At 43.5% G+C, this 22,733-nt stretch overlaps 2 protein-coding genes across 7 annotated transcripts in view; one reads left to right on the forward strand and one right to left on the reverse strand.

Annotated features, from left to right (window-relative positions):
- Nucleotides 1-22,733, forward strand: part of PLXNC1 (plexin C1) — a 159,301-nt gene that overhangs the window by 134,017 nt on the left and 2,551 nt on the right. The window contains exons 24-30 of one of the 3 annotated variants that reach the window (XM_002823595.5): nt 12,106-12,160; nt 14,802-14,833; nt 14,929-15,036; nt 16,250-16,413; nt 18,559-18,706; nt 21,397-21,537; nt 21,618-21,692. In XM_002823595.5, coding sequence (XP_002823641.3) covers nt 12,106-12,160; nt 14,802-14,833; nt 14,929-15,036; nt 16,250-16,413; nt 18,559-18,706; nt 21,397-21,537; nt 21,618-21,692 — 723 coding nt within the window. Of the gene's footprint in view, nt 1-5,901; nt 10,203-12,105; nt 12,161-14,801; nt 14,834-14,928; nt 15,037-16,249; nt 16,414-18,558; nt 18,707-21,396; nt 21,538-21,617; nt 21,693-22,733 lie in introns of those variants that run through there. The other 2 variants (XM_054527490.2, XM_054527491.2) reach the window with 2 other exon arrangements.
- Nucleotides 10,679-22,733, reverse strand: part of CEP83 (centrosomal protein 83) — a 165,818-nt gene continuing 153,763 nt past the window's right edge. For 2 of the 4 annotated variants that reach the window (XR_010135669.1, XR_010135666.1), the window contains 3 exons: nt 18,346-22,649; nt 12,955-13,093; nt 10,679-12,331 (listed from right to left, as the gene is read on the reverse strand). The gene's annotated coding sequence lies outside the window, so the exon portion shown is untranslated. Of the gene's footprint in view, nt 13,094-18,345; nt 22,650-22,733 lie in introns of all 4 variants that reach the window. The other 2 variants (XR_010135667.1, XR_010135668.1) reach the window with 2 other exon arrangements.

Raw genomic sequence — 22,733 nt, forward strand, 5'->3', positions numbered from 1 at the left:
TAAGAGCAAGACTTGACCCCGTGTCTCCTTCCTCATCTCCAATCCTAGTCCCATGGACATTCTTTTAAAACATCCAGGACTCCCACCCATTTCCTGGAATAACTTGCAGATCGATTGTGTCTGGGGCTGAAGTTTTCTTTCGTTGCTTGAGCAGACAAGCCCATGAAGGGCTCTCACAATGTACTTGTCACGTATTCCCTTCTTAGAAGGCTATGATTCCTGTCTCCTGAACTCTCTCCACCCTGAGGTTCAGCAGAAAAGAACCTAGGAAAGCCAGAGAAGAGTTATCCTTTAGCCTTCACTGGGTGACAAGTGTGTTGATGCTAAACAAAGCCCTGGAAGTCCCAAGCCTCGCCTCCCTCCACAACATTCACAGTAGACCTTGTAACCTTTTGTGTAGGTCCTTGCTTCCTGAAGAAGTTCTAAATTTCCTGTTTGTTTGCAATATTGAGCGATACTTCCTTTGGCCTCTTAACCCACATACTGGGTGAGTGCCGAGGGCGGTGAGGGGTGCACGTGACTTCTCAGAGATCTGAGTGCCAGAGAAGCCTGCACATAACAAGACAGAGGAGGCAAGGAAGGTTCCTGAACACACTGGGATATTGGGGTTCACTTGCTTAGCAGTATTATCTGAATCTTTGTTGAATATCCACTCTGATAAGAGCTGGGGCTGCATGGGAGAGAAGCAAAGACCAGGTCCCTGCCCTCACAGAGCCTGCAGCCCTGGGGAGGGGGTGCAGAAAAGGACAGAGAGACAAGTAAAGAGGCAACACCTTGCGTGTAATAGTGCTGTGTGGCTTGGAGAATCCAAGAGGCTTCCTGGAGGAGGTTATGACTGAGCTGAGACCTAAACAATGAGAATTTAGCCAGACTGGGCTAGGGTGCAGGCACATCCAGCGGGGAAGGGAGAGCATACATGTTAGACTAGTCAAAACTTAAGAGGGGCAATGGAGAGGGGGAAGGAGGGTAGTGACAGCTGATTATAGTCAGTGCTTGTGAAGTACTTACACCACACTAGGTACTATTTCCAGCATGTCCCTGTAATGTAACTGCCCAACGGGTTCACCTTGCCCATTGCCTAGACAGAGCCGATTTATCAAGACAGGAATTGAGATAAAGTAATTCGGCTGTACGGGAGACAGGAGTTTTGTTATTACTCAAATCAGTCTCCTTGAGCGTTCAGGGATCAGAGTTTTTAAGGACAACTTGGTGGGCTGGGGGAAGCCAGTGAGCCAGGAGTGCTGATTGGTCAGGTCAGAGATGAAATCATAGGGAGTCAAAGCTGTCTTCTTGCGCTGAGTCAGTTCCTGGGGTGGGGGCCACAAGATCAGATGAGCCAGTTTATTGATCTGGGTGGTACCAACTGATCCATCAAGAGCAGGGTCTGGGCCAGGTGTGGTGGCTCACGCCTGTAATCCCAGCACTTTGGGAGGCTGAGGTGGGTGGATCACCTGAGGTCAGGAGTTCAAGACCAGCCTGGCCAACATGGTAAAACCCTGCCTCTAAAAATACAAAAAATTAGCCGGGCATGGTGGTGCACATCTGTAATCCCAGCTACTTGAGCTACTTGGCTCAAGTAGCTCAAGAGGCAGGAGAATTGCTTGAACCCGGGAGGCGGAGGTTGCAGTGAGCTGAGATGGTGCCATGGCACTCCAGTCTGTGCGACAGAGCAAGACTCCATGTCAAAAACAAAACAAAACAAAACAAAACAGGGTCTGCAAAATATCTCAAGCACTGGTCTTAGGTTTTACAATAGCGATTTTATCCCCAGGAGCAATTTGGGGAGAGTCAGAATCTTGTAGCCTCCAGCTGCATGATTCCTAAACCATAATCCCAATGTTATGGCTAATTTGTTAGTCCTATGAAGGCAGTCTCGTCCCCAGGCAAGAAGGTGGTTTTGGGAAAGGGCTGTTGTCTTTGTTTTAAACTGTAAGTTCCTCCCAAAGTTAGTTCAGTCTACATCCAGGAATGAGCAAGAGCAGCTTGGAGGTTAGAAGCAAGATGGAGTTGGTTAGGTCAGATCTCTTCACTGTCTTCTAACACATCTGCTTCACCGTCTTATAACAGTGAAAGGCATCTGAAAGGTGTTTTTCAGACGTCTTTCACTGTTCACCTTTCAGATGTCTTTCACTGTTCACCTTTCAGATGTCTTTCACTGTTATAGTTTTGCAATGGCAGTTTCAGTATTTCACCCCATTCTATCCTATAGCAGTCCTATGAGATAGGTACTATTATTAACCCCACTTTATAGATGGGTACGATGAGGCTCCGGGAAGTCTGGTAACAGCTAGTCCGTGGCAAGGCCAGATTCGGACCTGGATAGTTGGCTGGAGGGTCTGTGGCTGAACCAGTCCATGCTGTGGCCTCTTACAAGATGTAGGGGCAGGGAGGCAAGCAGGGAAGATGCAGATCACACAGATGGGGGTAGCCTCTTCAGGAGTTCTGAGTCTTATCCCAAGAACTGTGGGAAGCCATGGGAGGTCCTGAAGCAGGGAGGTTAGTATTTCAGAAAATGATTGGGGCTGTGTGTGAGATGTAGATAGAAGGGGCGCAAACTTGGAAATAGGGAGCCCCATTAGAAGCTGTGGATTTCTGGTGAGGATTGGTGCTGTCCAACAATAATGCAGTGGCTCTGGACAGACACAGAGACACAAACGGAATCAGATGCTCAGGAGGAGGACACCACAAGTCACGTGGATGGGAGGGATAGGATCAGGGTGGGGTCAAAGATGTCAGTTGGGGATGACTGTGCAGATGCCTGGAGGCAGGTGCTTTCCTAGAGATGGAGAAGATAGAAGGAGGAGCAGCTTCCCAGCACACTGGGAGGGTAGGCACCCCCTGTTTTTCACGGCTGTACAGTCCCAGGGTGACAGGTCTGCACCAGGAAGGACCTAGGACTCTGCCAGGTTCTCCCCTTGCCCAGGAAAAAGTGAGACTGTTCCTGAGCAGAGCTTCTTAGACAATGGCCAGGGACAGAGAACACCCATCCTTGGGCTTTTTGGCTGAGTGGGTCACCCAGTTTGGAAGTGGTTGCGCTGGGTGATGACTAAGGAGGTGCTGCCCCTGTGGCATTGCTGGAGGGAGTCTAGCAGAGAAAGCCGCAGGCTAGCAACTTGCCCCATGCTCACTCTCCTATAGCTCAGACTTGCCAACCCTGGAATCATCTTGCCAAGAGCAGTCGTTCTTAGCTTTTGGAGTTTGTAAAAATCCCCAGGGAGTTTTCTGAAAGTGTGTATTCTTGGGCTCAGGAATCAGGGGCATCTTTGGCTGTATCTGGAAAAACACAGCCCCAGAGGGAAGGTAATGGCCAGGAGGAGGTCGGAGTCAGAGATACTGCCCTGCTGAGTGGAAGTGCTTATCATGGCATCAGTTCAGGGTTCTAGACCTGCAAGCCAGCACCTCTCCCTGTGTCTGGGTGGCAGGCTTGTCTTCATGAGTTAGGAGGGGATACAGACTCCAAGGCCCTCCTCTGGTGCTGTTGACTGGAGTTCTTGTCTTGCTCAGCTGTGCCTCGCCTGCCAGGCTTCTCAGCATCCCTCGGCCACTGTGGGGCATGGGGTGGGCCCCAGAGGCAGGGGATGGGGCTACTCACTGCCATTAATAGGAGGAGGCAGGGCAAGTCTCTCCAGCAGGGAGAATGAAGAACCACCACAGCTGTCTGCAAGGCAAGGGGAAGGCCTGTCAGGAGAGATAGAACATCAGTCTTCACTGCAGACATTGGCCGTGCTAGACACCTATCTGCTTAAGGATGATAATGAAATTAATCCGGCCTGTAGTCACTTCCCGTCCAAATGATTTATTGGCCTCATACCCCAGTGTTGCTGCATGGTGGTAATAAATGACAAGCCTAGGACATGAAGGCTTAAAGGATTCTCCTTATGTTTAAAAAGCTAAGCCATAAGGCAAATAAACCAGAGAGCCTGAAGGAAATGGGAGGGCACTGGGCTCCATGTTCTCTATGCCTGGACCATCTCAAAAGCCGTTTTTTAAAGGCTGCTTGGAGAAAATCATCCCCCACCACCCTCAGCCACCTACATCTATACTTGATAAAGCAGCGCCTCCGCAGACTCAAAATTTGGGAGTAATTTGACAGGGCTGGGCTGAAGTTTGCTTTTACCCTTTCGTTAAAGAAAAAATTTTCTCTTGAGCGCTAGCATTTCCCTCCAAAGAGACAAGATACTAATGATCACTCTTATTCATTTACTAAAGTACCCTAGTTTGAGTCACTGTATGTGCTTAAAAGCAAAAAATAAAAAATAAAAATAAAAAAAAAATTCATTTAAAAATAGGGTCTAATTCAGAGTTTTAAGTGAATCAGACTCGCCTCCCTCCAATTAGTCCATATTAGTTAGGTTTTAAAGTTAATCTGTAGTGGCGGCCAGTTCCTCCTACTATCTAAACAAAGTTCCTGCTGTTGGAGAGCCAGCCTGTTTCTTCTTTCCTTGTCTGTCCTTAGGGCAAATAGAGTGTAGCTGGTCTCCTCTGAATGATTTACTCTCAGCACATTTGAAGAACAGGTTTCTAGAGGGGATTTGAGGGCATGACAAAAATATAGCATCTCATGGACTAGATGCAGCCCCCAGAGCCCCACATTGCTGGCAGGGCCCTGTCACCTACTGGGCTGACACCCTTGGCAACCCCCAGCACTGGGGAATTGCTTTCCATGATGATAACCATGGCAGCCAGTGCCTGGCACTGCTCACGTGCATTAGTTCAATTAATGTCCACAAAAACCCTGGGAGGCAGGTGCTTTCCTTACTCCCATTTTCCATCTGATGAACACAGAGGAGGGTGCATTTCTGTTCCAGTGTCATTCTGTCCTGTGCAGACAAAGGGTTAAGCGTGTCTTTACACATGAAGCCAGAGGAGTCTTTCTCCCCTATAATTAAACCCTCCTGGCGCGCTTCCTTAACTGGATGTCATCCTGTGTGTGTTGACTATGAAAGGGACTGTGCTTTGCTCTGGTGCCAACAGGGTCTGGGGCATGTGCACCTGCATGTTCAGGGAGTGGGGCATGCTCGTCCCCTAGGACTGTGGCAGGGTGGTTTCTCTGGGGTCCAGCCTTCTTCCTCTCACTCGCACCCTGCTGTGACATTTGGCTGGGCTGAGTTATCACACCCGCACCCTGCTATGGAGTAGCGGCGAGTATGCAGGACAGGCGTTGGGCAGGAAATTTTCTCTAAAGGTTACACTTCAAGTTCTGAGCTGCAAGGTTTTGAGAAGCAGAAAAGTTGTTTAACCGCTGTCGTTAACAGATGTGTACTAATGCAGAAGTGGTCACTGCTAACAAATTTGTAATTCAAAAGATATTTAAAGCTCATAGGAATGTCCCAAAGGGTCTGTTAAGTAAGGTCAGCAATCCTTCTGGTCAAGTCCATCATCTGTGACACTAAAAGGGACTGGACAATCGCTAAAGGTCCGTTGCAGTGTGAATGTCTTTAGATATTCATTTAACAAACACGTATAATGCTTCTTGTGTACTGGGCACTGTTCTAGGGCTTTGACCAATAGCAGCTCTTTCCATCTTCTTTACCGCTCCATGAGGTGAATACTATCAGCCCCATTCTGAGGCCCAGGGAGGCTAAGAAACTTGGCCAGAGTCACAGAGCTCCTTCACTGATGCCTCAAGGCTGAAAGCAGACGAAATAAGCACTCTAAAGACTGGCTCTGCGCAGGGCCTGAGGGATACCTTCCCCAGATCCAGGCTTTCAGCCCACGCTCCTAACCTCCGAGGCAGCCTGGCTAGAGAGCTGGGCCTGATTGAGGAGAAATCCTGGTAGTTACATTCTCTGATGTCAGATTCATAAAGGGTAACTTCTCTTAAAATCCCAGAGTGAATCTCGTGTCTGTGAGTTTATCAAAATGCTTCCCTACTTCTACTTTAACCCTCTTTTTGGCCAGCAGTCCGTGAAGATGACAGTTACCTTCATCCAAAGGGAGCCTCTCTCAGGCATCCGGGCTCTGACAACTCCAACCCAACTGGATCACTCTTGAGTCTTAAGTGTTCAGTTCTTCGCAGTTTCCCACACATTCTTGGTGGCCCAACTCCCTCAGGAGGAAGACAGTCTCAGGGCTATCACTAATAGGCCGCAGAGAGCTGGCTAGTGGCCTGAAGGTTAATTTCAAGTAAATAAGAGAGAAGCAGGAGCCCTGTGGCATTTTCTCTGGTTTTCAGCATCCTGTAAGCCCTCCCCTGGATGTCCAGAACCTTCTGTGTGATTTGACCAGCCTGTGGAGAACGTTCTGACGGCCCCTTCCAATGCACTGGTGAACCCCTGTGCTGCAGGACTCAGCAAGGTTATCCCTCAAGCCCTGAGAAACAAGATTTTGTTTTCATCAGTTTCCAGCCTTGGGGCATCAGTGAGAAGAGCTGAGGGAGAAGACGATATTGACGGAGGGAGAGCAATGTTGGCGCGTGGCTGCTGGGACAGCACGTGGAATAGAATTCTGTTTTCACATAATATTGTTTCAGCAGAAAAGGTGATTTTAGGAATGAGAGATTTCAATCAGAGTTTCTGTGTAGTGATTTGATTCTCATGTTTTCAGATTTTTTTCTTTAAATTATCACAATATTCAGAACATATTCATAATTTTTCATAAAATTTATAGCTACAATGCTAGCATTTCTCTTAGGTGGAGCCATATGAAATTGTCAATAGGTGACCATTTTTACCTACAAAAGTGGTAGTTTCATAAGGTTAAACATAAGTTCAACCTTACATTTCTAGAAAATCTCTTTTCATGGAATTCTCTCTAAGCTATGCCGTAAACATGGTATCTTATAAAGAAATCTTACCTTCACTTGCAAATGGTTTGGAGGATGTGTAGCTCCTGTTTATTTTAGAAATGACTTTAAGTTGTTGATACGGGTCTGTTTCTCCCTGAGTGGTTACAACTCCTCATTCTAATGATGGGAAAGTCTACAGTTATCTCTGCCACTTCTAACGTGGGGTGGCCCCAATTCCCCTCCATTGATGATTGGAGGGGAATCGCCTGTTGTCACATCGAATCCTAGAACCCTGTGAGACTGGAAGGAATTTAATTTGAAATTGCCGTGCGTACCAGTTCTGCTCTGGGCTGGAGAAACAATCCTGCTGCAGATCCATCTAGTGACATTAATCTTTCTTTGATTTAATTTGGCTTTCATCCCTAAAGTAGAGGCCCAGAGGACGCTCCCTGCCTCACAGGACTAGGGGACGATTAATGAGTCACTCTTAGAAGAGCATTTGGAGCTCCTCAGATGGAACAAACGGCATCATCTTTTTAACACTCTGCATTCCAGGGCACTTTTCAAAAAGGCATTTCTGTCCTTACCTCAGCAGCAGCTGACTTGTGCTAAAAAGAAAACGGAAACCTTTCCCCCACAAACATCTGTAAATAAACTATTTTTCTGTCTTTATAATCGTGTTAAAGTGTCACATGGGTGAAATGTTCCAGCTCTAGAGCAGCTGTGAAAGTTAGAAACGCACTTACACATATGCACTCACACACACAACTCATCCACTAATAAAATGTTTCTACACTTGCTCTTGGGAGATAATTTCAGAGTAAAATTTCCTTGGTACAAGCTGTGTCTATGCTATCTTAATGCCTGAGCACAGCACTAGCAGCGGGCTGTTGCCAGCTCTTGAAGAGACATTTGAACTTTTGGCAGCACTCCTTATCAGAAGGCCCATCCGCGGTGTTTGTGATTATAGAGTAAGGGTGCTCGCTTTTGGCAAAACAAAGCGTCTGACAGTAGTGAAGTATTGGCTCAACACTCAATGGGAGACATTTGGGATTCATTCTTTGACAATTACCCAGAATGAATCACCAGCTTCCTTTTATAAAAATATATTTATTGGCTTAGAAACAGAGCATATCCAGCTCTTCGTGGGGAGGAATTTTGTAACTGTGTTCAAAGCTTCTCATAAACTTGGTGTCTGAGTATTGCTAAGGGGGTGCCTGCACAGAGCATTTACTTTAATTGCATCAAATATGGAGGAGAATTGAAAAATCAGCCAGCAAACAATGAATAGCTCAAGGGGAAAAGGAGAGGATACTCGGTAATAGGAGCAGGGTCAAAGAGCTCAGTAAGAGTTAAGAATCCCTGCTGGAGACACTTTGCAGAGGCCTGATGGCCCCAGCCGGCCCCTGCCCAGTGCTGCCCCCACCCCACCACCAAGATATCATGCACACCAGCAGTTGGAGGGCTCTGGCCTAAACTTAGTGGCTGGCTGGACAGCTGTGTTTGAGGGCCTCTTGAGGGCTGGCTCTTGCTCTGTGTTCCTCCCTGTGGGTGTAACCTGAAGGAGATTAGGTTTTAATCCTCTGGTGCTTGCTAAGTGGGCTTGTACATTCTGATAACCAATGTGCAGCAGGCCAGAAGAGAAATTCTAGGTTTCCACTCTTTCCAAACTGGGAAGGCAAGGTCCAAATTAATATCAGAATTGAGAATAGCTTTGGAGCTTTAGAGTGGAAGGAAAAGTCACTTAGCTGATAAGGTTCAGAAGTGACAGGGTCAGTCCTGCAGAAACAGTTCCAGAATGAAGGAGATTTGTGGATCTCTGACCTGCCTCCTTCTTGCCACCCCTTTGTCTCGTAATTTTGTGAATGAGCCCCTCCTCCCACAGAGCCAGGCCTGCCCCCAGCATCTTGGTATCTTTGTCCCCCTCTGCCCGAAGGGCACTTCCTTGCCTGGGGATGTGCGAGTGCCCATCAGGGTGTGGGGGAGGGGCACTGTAAGGCCACTTGACCCTGGTCTCCATGGTACCAAAAGGTCTCACGTGAGAACACTTGATTTTAACTCCAAAAGAGGCAATATATACAGAGGCCTTTCTTTGTCAAATGTATACATTTAAAATCTGTGGCAATTCTTATCAGTTCTGTTGAAGCATAACTTTTGAGACAGGGTCTTGCTCTGTTGCCCAGGCTGGAGTGCAGTGGCACAATCATGGCTCACTGCAGCCTTGACCTCCCAGGCTCAAGCCATCCTCCTGCCTCAGCTGGGACTACAGGCATGTGCCACAATGATCAGCGCTTTTTTTTTTTTTTTTTTTTTGAGGTGAGATGGGGCTCTGAGTTCCCCAGGCTGGTCTTGAACTCCTAGGATCAAGCAATCCTACTGCCTTGGCTTCCCAAAGAGCTGGGATTACAGTCATGAGCCACTGTGTCCAGCCAAAATATAATTTATATTACCATAAAGCTAATCCGTTTGAAGTATACAATGCAATGGTTTTAGGTATACTTATAGAATTGAGCAACCACTGCCACAATCTAATTTTAGAACATTTTCATCCTTCCTGAAGAAACCTTGAATTCATTAACAGTCACTCCTTATTTCCCCCACCCCTGCTTTAGCCAACTAGTAATCTACGATCTGTCTATATAAATTTGTCCGTTTTGGACATTTCATATATTCTTTTGTTTTAGATTCGTGGGTACATGTGCAGGTTTGCTACAAGGGTATACTGCATGATGCTGAGGTGTGGGCTTCTATTGATCCCATCACCCAGTGAACACAGTACCCAATAGGAACTTTTTCAGCCTTTGCCCCAGCCCACTCCCCGCTTTTGGAGTCCCTTGTGTCTACTGCTCCCATCTTTATAGACATTTCATATAAATGGGACCATACAATATGTGGTCTTTTGTGACTGGCTTCTTCGCATGCTTTTGCAGTTCATCCATGCTGTAGCATGTATCGGTAATTCTTTCCTTTTATTGTATGGCAATTTTTGGTAATATATTCATACTACATGAACTAACACATAGTAATAAAGAATGAACTACTTGTAGTTGCAACAGGAATAAATGTCACAGACCTTATATTGACCCTCAAAATCTAGACACAGTACATACTGTATGATTCTATTTATATGATACCCAAGAACAGGCAAAATTCATAAATGGTGATGGAAGACAGAAAAGTAATTACCTCTGGATGAAGATGGGGTGGTCATTGTCTCAGAAGGGACAATGGGAGCACTTTTCAGGACCTTGCAATATTTTATGTCTTGATAAAGGTGGTGGTTATGCCAGTATATATTTAATGTGAATAGTCATTGAGCTGCACACTTAATATTAGCAAAAGTTAAGCATGGCCCACGTTATGCTTACATTTCAAAGCTTTTATTAAAAAGTATATGCAAATTTTGTGATTTTACAAGCTTTTGAAAAAATGTCACAGGTTGAATATCCCTTATCCAAAATGCTTGGAACCAAAAGTATTTCAGATTTTGGAATTTACTTGGATTTTAGAATATTTGCATACACATAATGAAATATTTTGGTGACAGGACCCATGTTTAAACACAGAATTTATTTATGTGTCATATACACCTTATACACAGAGCCTGAAGGTAATTTTATATAATTTGTGCACAAGTCAAAGTTTTTATTGGGTTTTGACTGTCACATGCTGTCATGAGTTCAGGTGTGGAATTTTCCACTTGTGGCACCATGTCAGCACCCGGAAAGTTTCAGATTTTGGAGCATTTTGAATTTTTGGATTAGGGATGCTCAACCTGTATATACCTACAGAAAAACAAATAAATTATAAGCGTACTGCTGGGTGAATTATCATCAAGTCAGCATATCCTGAAATTACCACCCATGTCAAAAAATAGAAGCCCTCTCCTGGGCTTTCCTAATCACTACCGCTGCTCTCTTCTCCAAATATCTAACATGATAGTTTTGACTGTTTGGGCTTTTTTCAAGCTCTATGTAAATGGAATCAGTCAGTATACTTTCTTTTCTGTTGAGCTTCTTCTGCTCAACATTATGATTGTAAGATTTACCCATGTGGCGTGTAACAGTGGTTTGCTCATTTTCATTGTTTTATAATCTGTTGTATGAATATGCCCCAAATTATTCATTCTAATGATGGATGTTTGGGTTGTTTCCAGTATGGGACAATTACAAATAGCTCCCTATCAGGATTTATACTTATTTATGTGGACTAAGGACCTACATGTGAAATGGCTCTGTCATAGGGTAGACACCAACTTTATATACCACAATTTCTGAAAACCCGTTTCAGCATTTCTTAATAGAGTAGTGTCATAGTTAGGGCTGCTATAACAGAATACCATTGACTGGGTGGCTTAAACATTTGTTCCTTATAGTTCCAGAGACTGGAAGTTCATGGTCTGGGCAAAGTACTAGTAGCCCGGTAAGGACCCTCCTCCTGGTTTGCTGAGAGCCGTCTTCTTGTATCTTTGTGTAGTGGAAAGCAGAGGGGATCAGCAAGCTCTGCTGTCTCTTCTTTTTCCTCCTCTGTTTAGAGACAAGGTCTCACTCTGTCGCCCAGGCTGGAGTAGAGTGGCACAGTCAGGGCTCACTGCAGCCTTGAATGTCTGGGCTCAAGTGATCCTCTCACCTCAGCCTCCCAGGTAGCTGGGACTACAGGTGTGCACCAATGTGCCCAGCTAATTTAAAAAATTTTTTTTATAGAGAGGGATCTCCCTATGTTGCCCAGACTGGTCTCAAAACTCCTGGACTCAAGTGATCCTCCTCTTCTTCCTCCCAAAGTGCTGGGATCACAGGAGTGAGGCACCACGCCTGGCCCTGGTGTCTCTTCTTATAAGGGCACTATTCCCATCATGAGGGCTCCAACCTCATGACTTAGTCACCTCCCAAAGGCCCTACCTCCTAACTGGGATTAGGATTTCAACATAGGAATCTGGAGGAGACACAAACATTCAGTCCATAGCAAGTAACAATTTTTTAACCTCAAAAAATGAAACTGGCCTAGGTCTTTCCTGACCTCTGCGAATTGGGGGGAATGTCCTAACACAGCTCAGTCTTCCCCTCTTCCAGGGCTGGCCCACCTCCCATCTGTCCCACAGGGTCCTGGCCTCCACCTTCTGCGTACTACCTACCCCACTGCCTCCCATGGCCTCATCAGCCTCCTCCACAGGACCATGAGCCCCTTGAGGACAGAGACACTGTCTTGCTTGTCATTTAGTCCCAGCCTCCAGCACAGTGCCCAGAACATAGTAATTCTTGATAAATATTTGATTTAATAAGTGAGAGCATGTAAGATCCATCCAGCCATCTAATTCCTGGGTGAAGTTGAGAAATCTATTAAATTTTGAAAACTCATATATCTTTTATCTTTGGTTTCAGATATCAAATGGATCTACTATAAAAGTCTTTAAGAAGATAGCAAATTTTACTTCAGGTAACCCATATAATATTGTTAACCTTTTGTTCTCACCCAGCTTCATAAAGTATTGCTTTTTGCCTCTCTCAGCTGTATTGTCACAAAGGTGAGACTGAGTTGTTGCTATGTAATTCTCTGAAAGTTGAGAAAAGCCATTTTGATCTCTTTCCAGTCCTAAGAATGTGATTCCTGCAAGAAGGAAAGGAAACTATAAATGGTGGTTGGCCTGGACTGCCCAGCACTGAGGAAGTGGCTGCCTCTTTATAGCCCTAAACTCAGGGCAGAATCTCATAGCTTTTTTTCAACCCTTTAGAAGGATGGAGGCTAACGGAGGAGATCCCCCTGGCAAACTGAGAGGGAAGAGTACAGATAATCATCACAGAGCCCCGCAGCAAGCGCTGAAAAAAAACAGTCCACTTGGAAGGTCCCAGTTTCCTGTGATAGCACTTGCAAAATTTCCAGAAATTGGAGAGAGACAAACTAAAGGGCGAGCTTTTATGGGAAAGTCAATAGGCTGGTCTCTAAAGTGATCTTCTGCTTCCCTGATAGCCCTGGGGCAGGAAATTCCTGTTCCAGGTTTGTCTCCAGAGAAATTATACCCTAGTCAAGACAATCAGCTCTCAGCCCTTGGAAAGGTTCTGAGCTCCTCCCAAACAGGCTCCTTTCACACACACAGCCAGAGGTAGGGCTTCCTGACTTCTGGATTCGCTATTAGAAGGAGCAGGGAGCATCTGGTCAGTGCAAACAGGGAATGTGGGGTTCTTGATTATACAGACAGGATAATTGGGTAGGACTCCTTTGGGGAAACCCACCTTCCATCACTACATGGGGCTGTGGTGAAGCCATCTTGCAGAGTTGCTATCATTCCAGCTTAAGGGGGATGGTGTCTTTGTGTTGAAAAGTGGAAGAGCTGTGGTTTTCAGGTTTCAAAGATTGGGCCTTTTGAAGAGCCTATTATTTGGGGATTGAATAGTAGAATCTTAGGTTTGGATCTCTTCGTGGGCCCTCCAGTCAGTCAACACTGCTGCTAGTTTCCATTCATTGCAACTGAGAGCCACCATCTTATCATCCTGCTAATACTCTAAACCTCCTGTACCTCTGTCCTATCATCAGCCCCTCTGTCAAAATCCCAACCCTGGATGAACCCAACGATTATCCTTCCCTGACACTACAGCTAGGGAGCCACAGAAGAAAGGCACATAATGGCACACAGGGGGTCACTATAAGTTCATGGTACCCAACTTGACCAGGGCCCTCCACACAGCCTGCTCTCATTGGGTTCCTCTGGGCAGTTCAGCTCTGTGTTGTCCATAATGTCTACCTTCTCTCCTCAAAGCTTTGACCCACACAGCTCTCCTCTCAGCAGATGACTTCACCCTGCCCTCTTTACAGAGAAAACTAATCAGAAGTCCCTCAACAGCCAATACCAAACCTACCAACCTACCTGCACCTGCCTTCCTCCTTGATGCTTGCAGGCTGACCTTCTTCCATTCAAGGCCAGTCTCTCACCTGTGCTTTGGGTCCACCATCCTTTCCAACCTTCTCAGTATCCTTACGCCACCAGTAATCTCTTTTCTCACCTGTACTTTCTTTCCCACTCCATCTACTCCCCATTTTCCATTAGCATTTCAAGATGTGCTAGTCTCTCTCATCTTTAAGACAGTGTCTCGCTGTCGCCCAGGCTGGAGTGCAGTGGTACAATCATGGCTCACTGAAGCCTCAACCTGCTGGGCTCAAATGATCCTCCCACCTCAGCCTCCCAAGTAGCTGGGATTACAGGAGTGTGCTACCATGCTCAGATAATTTTTAAATTTTTTTGTAGAAATGAGGTCTTGCTATATTGTCCAGGCTGGTCTTGAAATCCTGGGCTCAGGCAGTCCTCCTGCCTTGGCTTCCCAAAGTGCTGGGATTACAGATGTGAGCCACTGAGCCTCTCTCAACTTTAAAACAAACCAAATGCCTTACTTCCTCTCTTCTCTCCATTTACCACTCCCTTACCCTTTACAGCCACATTTCCTCACTCTGTGCTACTCTTGGCTTGCTCTGTGACCACCACCTCATTGTCCTTTGAGATCCTAGAAAGGGTCAGCTCCTTCCTACCTTTGGACCTTCCTGCAATTTGCCTAGCTGACTCTATCTCTTCATTAGATTCAGCTCAAACATCCCTTCCTCAAAAACTCCTGGACTAGATTTGGTCTCGTTAATTCTTTAGCATATAATTCTCCTTCGTAACCTTTATCACAGTTGTAATAATTGTGTACCTAGAAGTTTGATGTCTCTCATTGGCCAGAATGCAAATTCCATCAGGGTGGGAACTAGGTCTTATTCATTGCTATATGCCCAGTAGTCCCTGGCACATAGGAGGTGTTCTAGGTGCATTTGTTAAATTAATGAGGCTTGAGCCTCTCCTACCAGCAAGAGATCAGAGATCACTAGGGAATCTACTTCCTCCTCCAATCCCTCACCCGTCCCATCTTCACGCTGTTCTTAAGATCTTAAGATGCAGCAGGGGGAAAAATGTAGCTATGGAGAGCTCAAGTCAAAAAGCTCAAGTAACTTCAGTATATAGCACAAATGGGGCCTTTTATGAGAAGGCCGATTAGCCCATGGTTGCTTTTTTTAATGGACTGCTTTCTCTCCCTCTTTCTCTGGCGTTCAGATGTGGAATACTCGGATGATCACTGCCATTTGGTGAGTTCAGGCTTTCTTGTGCTCACCGCTGAATTGCATGCCTTCAGTAGCATGAGTGGTCTCCTTGGGTAACGCTTCTGCTGTCTTCCCTTCAGATTTTACCAGATTCGGAAGCATTCCAAGATGTGCAAGGAAAGAGACATCGAGGGAAGCACAAGTTCAAAGTAAAAGAAATGTATCTGACAAAGCTGCTGTCGACCAAGGTACACTTACTGTTCTGGGAGCACTTTATGGCTACCTAGGGGGTGTATGATATGTTTGACTTAATTTCCACTGAAGTGTGAAAATGTTACAAATCCCTTGTGCCTTCTAGCAAAGCAAAATGAAAAGTTTAAATTGTAAACACTTCCTACCCCGTTCCTCTTCTTTTTATACACTACAAAGATAACAGCACTTTACAGATTTGTACTTTAGTATCTTCAGTCAGGGATTTAATATTGTTCCCAGTCTCTTTCCCCACCATTTCACTATTATTGTTATTTTTTAGGTTGACAGCATAATTATTCCTTTTTGTTTACTTGTTATTATAGATGAGCAATAAAACTCCCTTTTTGAATTGCAAATAAAATGAAGGAGATGGGAAGGGTCAATGACTATAAACCTAGTAAATCTTAATTTTTGTTTTTCATTTTAAAATTAAGAATTCTGCTCACACATAAAAGTGTCAGATGTGAAAGCCGGTGGAATACCAAACTGAGAGCAAATTTTACTTTATCTGGCTTTTAGTGGAATTAACAGAAGTCTGTGGTGATCTTTTTTTTCCTCCCCCTCTGGAATGATGAGCACTATAAATGCTATTATCTACACTTGGCCCCAGGAACTTGATGGGCATGCTTCTTCAGATTGTAACAAAGAATCTGCTTAGAGCTTAGGAGATTTGTTTAGTGGGCAGAGGACAGCCCAAGCCTCTTGATTTTCTCAGCTGTCCCACAGAGCTCAGCCTATTTGGCTTTTGTAAAATACTCAAATGCTTTGGAAAGTACACAATAAAACCTTATGATAGAAATACATGCAACAGGAAAAATTCTGGGAACAGAGCAGCATCACTTGAGCTCTTCCAGGCTGAACATAACTAATAAAAGCCAAATATCCGTGGCTTCCTGGTTTATGTAAACAGCCCTAACAACTGACATTTCAACTGCTAGAGATTTCTGATATCCTCCCAGTTGACTAAACAATGTTGTTATCAGCAAGAAGCTTATGAACCAAATCTAAACCTGGGCATGGATTTTCAAGACTTTTGACCTATACTGTGAGCATTGGCCACATTTGACAATTTTACATTTTTCTCTTCAGTTTGTTTTTCCCTGTTTTGTACATTATTTTCCCTGAATTTGGATTTGCTTTTGCTATTACGTTTTCAAAACCACTACCACAGTTTTTAATCTCCCAAATCTGATGTTGTCTATCTTTCAGGTGGCAATTCATTCTGTGCTTGAAAAACTTTTTAGAAGCATTTGGAGTTTACCCAACAGCAGAGCTCCATTTGCTATAAAATACTTTTTTGACTTTTTGGACGCCCAGGCTGAAAACAAAAAAATCACAGATCCTGACGTCGTACATATTTGGAAAACAAACAGGTGGGAATGTAGGTGATTATTGACTGTTTTCAAGAATCTGGGACAGAAAATTAACTAAAAGAAAGACATAGATAGTTACAGAAGGATTCATTTTATCTCTATATCAGAATCTTTGAGCTTGGTAAGCTATCATGTCAAAGTAGTTTCTTATTCTGTTACTGTTTTTAAACAATAAAGGAAACCATTCCTATGCCAAGAATCCTATTCTTGAAGATAAACTGTTATCTTTGGTGCATGATACTTAGTCTAGAATGTTAAAACAAATTTAAGTTGACCAGTAAAGAATGAGAAATTAACATTTGTGGTTTTATATCATTTTTGCATTAGACAAAATTTTATGATAAACCATTTTTTGTTCCTAATCAGTTACTTTGCAGTCTCCAAGCTATCTGTCTATACTCTGATTCTGTACAGAAATTTTTTATCAAGTGCAGTACTCAGATACTATGAGAATTAGCCAAAAGTTTGTGTTTTGTTTTATATTTTAATATTTTACCTTAAGGACAGGCAAGGCATCCAAATTTTGCCTCCTCAGTAAAGAAATGTAGCTCATGATCTCTCTTTGAAATGCTGTGTGCATGGGCTGGATAAGACTCAGAGTTATGATGAAGTAGAACTTCTCAGTGCAAGCTCGAGGCTTTCCAGGCACTGAGGGCAGCCAGGTCACTTTAAATGAGTATCAAAAGCTGAAGTTCCAGAGCTCTAGGTCTAATCTCCCATTTAATCCAGGCCTATCCCAATTCTTTATGCTGGCTTGCTCCCTTCTCTTCCTGTGTTCTAGCCTCTTTTTTTTGAGACAGGGTCTCACTCTTGTTGCCCAGGCTGCAGTGCAGTGGTGGGATCTTGGTTCACTGCAACTTCTGCCTACTGGGCTCAAGCAATTCTCCCACCTCAGCTTCCCAAGTAGCTGGAATTACACGAGCATGCCCACCGCACTCAGCTAATTTTTAAAACTTTTTGTGAGATGAGGTCTCACTACATTGCCCAGGCTGGTCTCAAACTCCTGGACTCAAGCCATCCTCCTGCTTCAGCCTACCAAAGTAGTGAGATTACAGGTGTGAGCCACTGCCCCTGGCCTGTTCTAGCCTCTTATCTCCAGTCCCTGCCACTCCCAACCACTCCCACACATCAAGACTGGGAGCTGAGGGCCACCATTCCACCTTGAAGATTATGGCATCTGAGCAGGGGCAGCAGCCAGGACAGTAAAGCTGTTGGGAGACCTAGCAGCATATGGGGGAGGTAATGAGCTAGGCCAGAGTTGAAAAGGAGATAATGGAAGGACTTTGAACCAGTCCCAAGATCATGTTCGGGTATTTGAGTACCTACTATGGGCCAAGCAGTTAGTTGCTGGAGATATAGTAACAAAACAGATGAAAGTCCAGGTCCCATTCTAATAGTTGGGGACAGACACTAAATGCAATATGCAAACAGTAATACATTAGCAGATGATGAGTGCAGTGGAGAAAGTAGGAAAGGAGGCTAGTATGTGTCAGGACCGGGTGATCTGAGAAGGCCTCACAGAGATGGTGACACTTGAACCAAGTCTTGAAAGAGGAGAGGGCATAAACCATGAGACTACCTGAGGCAAGAAAGTTTCAGGCAGGCAGACGCCAAGAGCACAAGTTGTGAGGTGCGTGCTTGCTTGGCCCACATGAAGAACAGCAAGGAGAACAGGAGAGTTGGAATGAGCGCAGTGAGGAGCAGTGGGATAGGAGGGCCAGGTCATGCAGGGTGTTATCCAGAGGGAGATGGAGAGCCTCAGAAGGTTGGAGCAGAGGAGAGACATGGTCTGATTCTGTGTTGAGAGGACTGCTGATAGTTATGCGAGAACAAACTGTCAGGAGATGGGAAATAATCCAGGTGAGAGAGATTAGATATATAATCAAGAGCTGTCTGGAGAAAATTTTTGTCCATGGCCACATTCAGACTTACCCTCCTCTATCCTTCTTTTACAGTAGCTCTGCCAGTTAACCCTTTCTTCTTCTCTCCAAGTGACGCTTCTGTCTGTTGCTTGGTATGTTGGGCTAAGCAGAGTTGTATACTTCAATAACAAGGACAAAAACACCCGTTTACAAACTGCGATAAACAGACCACTGGCTTCATGAATGGCCCTATTTGAAAATAGATTATTCTCTCTTTGAACAGCCTTCCTCTTCGCTTCTGGGTAAACATCCTGAAGAACCCTCAGTTTGTCTTTGACATTAAGAAGACACCACATATAGACGGCTGTTTGTCAGTGATTGCTCAGGCATTCATGGATGCATTTTCTCTCACAGAGCAGCAACTAGGGAAGGTAAGGCCCAGCTTGAGTATTTCTTGTATGTAGTCTTATGAGTTTGACACACTTGTCTTTCTGATAAGCATTCAAATAATAAACAATTGGTCTAAGCTACACCAGCTAAAATGAGATAGCAAGGGCCACTGTAAATTTGCTGTTATTTAAAATCTGTCTCATTATTTTTAATCTAATTTTTTTAAAGTGAAAAACAAAATAATTAGCCCCACCCGACTGCAGAATTCTGCCTGTGAAAAACTTTATCACAAAGTATGCATTTTGTTTCCTAGAAAAACATTCTATGGACACTGATAAACTATTAACCCAAAATATGCAACTATTGAAATTTGCCTAAATCAATTCTATTTGATATACATAAAATGTCTATTTGAATATAACACATTGCTTATGGGACAGAAAATCTTGCCCAAGATTTCTAACAATACCAGTTTGTCAGTTTCTAATCAAAGCATGAGTACTGTTTTCCTATGGTTTTCTTTGCTGATCAATAGTCGCAAGAACGCAAAGAAAGATAAAAATCAGAGCAAACTTCGAAAGAGATGTTTTGGTCTTATTTGAGTGCTCCAAAATATACTAAACTGAGCAATATCTGTGCCTAATGGATCTTTGAACACTGAGGAGTTGTTCTTGGGCAGGACTTCAAGAGTACCTGGAATGAATGGAGACTGATATTCCATGGGTGCCTCAGACTCCCAGTCATAATCTAAACTCTTTATCAGCAGTATTTCTGCAAAACAAACCTGTTTTTACTCGTCTTCCCTAGCATTGCCTAGTCTCTCAAGGTAGAATCCTCAACGTTATCTTTGACTCCTCTTCCTTCCAACCTCTATCCCCAAACTATTGGTTACCACTGACTTCTGTCTCAAATGTCTGTCCCTCCCTCCTCTTTCCTTAGCCTTATCACTTAGCCTTATCCCTTCATCCCATCCCTACTGGGATAACTGCTTCCTAATTGGTGTCCTTGCCCCTGCTGTCCACCTATCCTTCTAAACTTTTCCTTTTCACTGTCTCTCAGGTAATCTTTCTAAAACATAAATCTGATGATGTCAGTCTGCTTCTTAAAAATTGCAACTATTTCCCATTACCTACCAGCTAAAGTCTTCACAGTGCCACATAGTGCTTCCTGATGGGCTTCAGCCCTCTTGGCTGGCCTCGTTATTTTCTTGCACACTCCACATACCCACTGTGCTACAGCTTGTACTTTTCCCAAGTTCACACCATGAACTTGTTCTCACACCCCTTTGCTCATCTTTCCTGTCTCACAATCCCTCTGTCTAGTAAAATCCTACCCATTCATTCATCATAAACATTTTATTCATTCGACAAATATGATTTCCTAATGAGGACCAGAAACTGTAGGAGACTCAGATCAGTCTACATATGCCTACTTTGTGAATTTTCCCCAATGTATTTCCTACAGCACTTTCTTCATTTGACTAATAAAGTTCATGTTAGCCTGCAGCACACTGAAAGGCACTTAAATGTTTATTCACACTAAAAACAGTTGTTTCTGAATTATGTTCTTGACACATTTCACTTAATCCTCACAAGTACCAAATAAGGTAGTTATTATTACCCTCATTTTATAGATGAGAAAATTGATGTTCTGGGAGGTTACAAGTCTTGCCTGAAACCACACAAAGTAGCAGAATTATGATTTCTGATTTGTCCAACTCTTTTTGTCAACTCCTGCTGCTAATTATTTGTATCACAGTAAGCACTTCATAAATCTGTCTTTGCAACTAGATTGTAAGCTTCTCAAGGGCAGCCACTAGTCTTTATCATTGTACTCTCAATGCCTGCTCCAGTGCCTAATAATGTTTATTGAATGAATGAATGATAGCACAATTTCTGGGTTCCACTTAAATTTCACAAATGAGAAAATCTCAATAATATCTCAGTCTCTAGGCATCCTTCAGAATGATTCATCAAGCCATTGATTCAGCCTCATGGGCTGAGACATTAGCCCTATCATTAACTTACCTATCTTCCCTGAGTAGAATTTTTTAAAGTTTTGTGAAAAATAATGATTTAAAAAAAAAATCATATTTAATTTTTAAATATCAGTTATAATTATGTAGAAACATTCAAACTGCCAGAGGACCTTTGCAAAATCACACATCAGAGCCACCAATACTAATGACCATGTGCTTCTTTGAAGAAACTGGAAGATGTTTATAATCTAATGAAATAAAAGGGACAAGCTGGAAAATCTGCCACTGCCAATTACTTACCAGTTTCATGGTTATATAAAGGGCTCAATCAGACCTACAATCAAGTCTTTTATAAATGCCAAATTCACTGGTGGGTGAGGATGAGAGCAAATGTTTTAATTCAGGCTTTTTACAACCATTAGTAATGAACTATGATTGAAATAAGTTCCATTGTTACAGTAACTCAAAATCATGCAAAAATAATAATTTTAGTTCTTTTATGAGAGGAAGGCAGAATATATTAGCATTTAATCTGCCTGAAAATAACAGTGACTCACCAGAACTATCTAGATGGCAGTCAGTCATTCAGTCAACAACATTTAAGGCCTACTGCATGAAGCCTTGTTAGCAAGAGGTAAAACTAGTTGGTGGTGGGGGTTCAGCTACATTGGAATATTATAAATTCCTCCCCCATTTTTGTTTTTTTTTTTTTTTTACTCTTTTGGTGATGGTTGCTTTTTTTTTTTTTTCCAGGAAGCACCAACTAATAAGCTTCTCTATGCCAAGGATATCCCAACCTACAAAGAAGAAGTAAAATCTTATTACAAAGCAATCAGGGATTTGCCTCCATTGTCATCCTCAGAAATGGAAGAATTTTTAACTCAGGAATCTAAGGTATCATTAGAAAGCAGAAATAAGCTTATATTTGGTTACTTTAAGTCATTTCAGAATCTCTCAACAAGTCTTTCTTTTAGAAACATGAAAATGAATTTAATGAAGAAGTGGCCTTGACAGAAATTTACAAATACATCGTAAAATATTTTGATGAGGTAAGATTTTAAATAACATTGTTTTTAACCTTTGAATCAGGCATAAGGATGTGGTTATAGCATTCTGTCAGTTTCAGAACAGCTCTGGCATCCCAAAAGGCCAGAAAGGGAAGCCAGGAAGCCTGTCTGAGATGGGGGATCCTGGCACTGAGCCAGACCCTGTACATGGCTGCCCCTCTTAGTTTTATCATGCTGCCTACATTTGGACCAGCCTGAATTTACATTTGAGTTCATGGGGCCTACAGCCACACTGACTCAAGTTAACTTTGATGAGTAAGTAGTGGCTCTATTAAATGGGGTCAGCTTATGCTTGATTGTAATTTGCTAAAAACGAAAGCTAAGCTTGTTAAATTGCCTAGATTCTGTATTCAATCGTTATATGAAATTATGACATATTTCTAACTTAAGCGACTATTTCAATAAACCATTCTCCTTTATGATTAATTCTCCTTAATCTGGGTTTTTTTTCTTTGGAAATTCAAACAGACACATTCATCAGATGCTTTGTTTCCAAACAAATGTTAACTCCCCCTTCCCTGATTCCCCCCCAATCATGCTGGGACAGGCTATCCATGTCAATGGTGAGAATAGCTCACCAATTCCATTTGCTACTTGAAGATGAAGTGAAGCTCTAAGGTAGGGTAGAGGCAATGAGTTCTTAAACATGATAAGCATCCCTCGTTCCAGGGGTCAGGGGAGAGAAGGGAAGCACGAGGAGGGACTACACTGCCCAGATGGGAGGGAAGGGAAGGATCTGTCTCTGACCAGGATGTCCCTGCCTGCTGCATTTAAGGAGAAATACTTGCCTGCATGTTGGCTGCCCAGGAATGCTTGCTGTGCTTGGAATGGCTGTGACATAATGCATAAAGCAGGGCCTTGGAAGCCTGGCCCCATATTTGTAAGCAAATAGTTGGTATTTCTTGCGAGCTTCTATTTTAAGCCAAGGTATTGTTGATCCTGTGATAAGGAGTTAGCAAAACAACTTGCAAAGTGAGTACGTAAATGATGGAAGAAAATGTTGGCATCTGTTTCATACAGATT

The sequence above is a fragment of the Pongo abelii genome, chromosome 10 (genome assembly GCF_028885655.2).
Source record: "Pongo abelii isolate AG06213 chromosome 10, NHGRI_mPonAbe1-v2.0_pri, whole genome shotgun sequence".
Lineage (NCBI taxonomy): Eukaryota > Metazoa > Chordata > Mammalia > Primates > Hominidae > Pongo > Pongo abelii.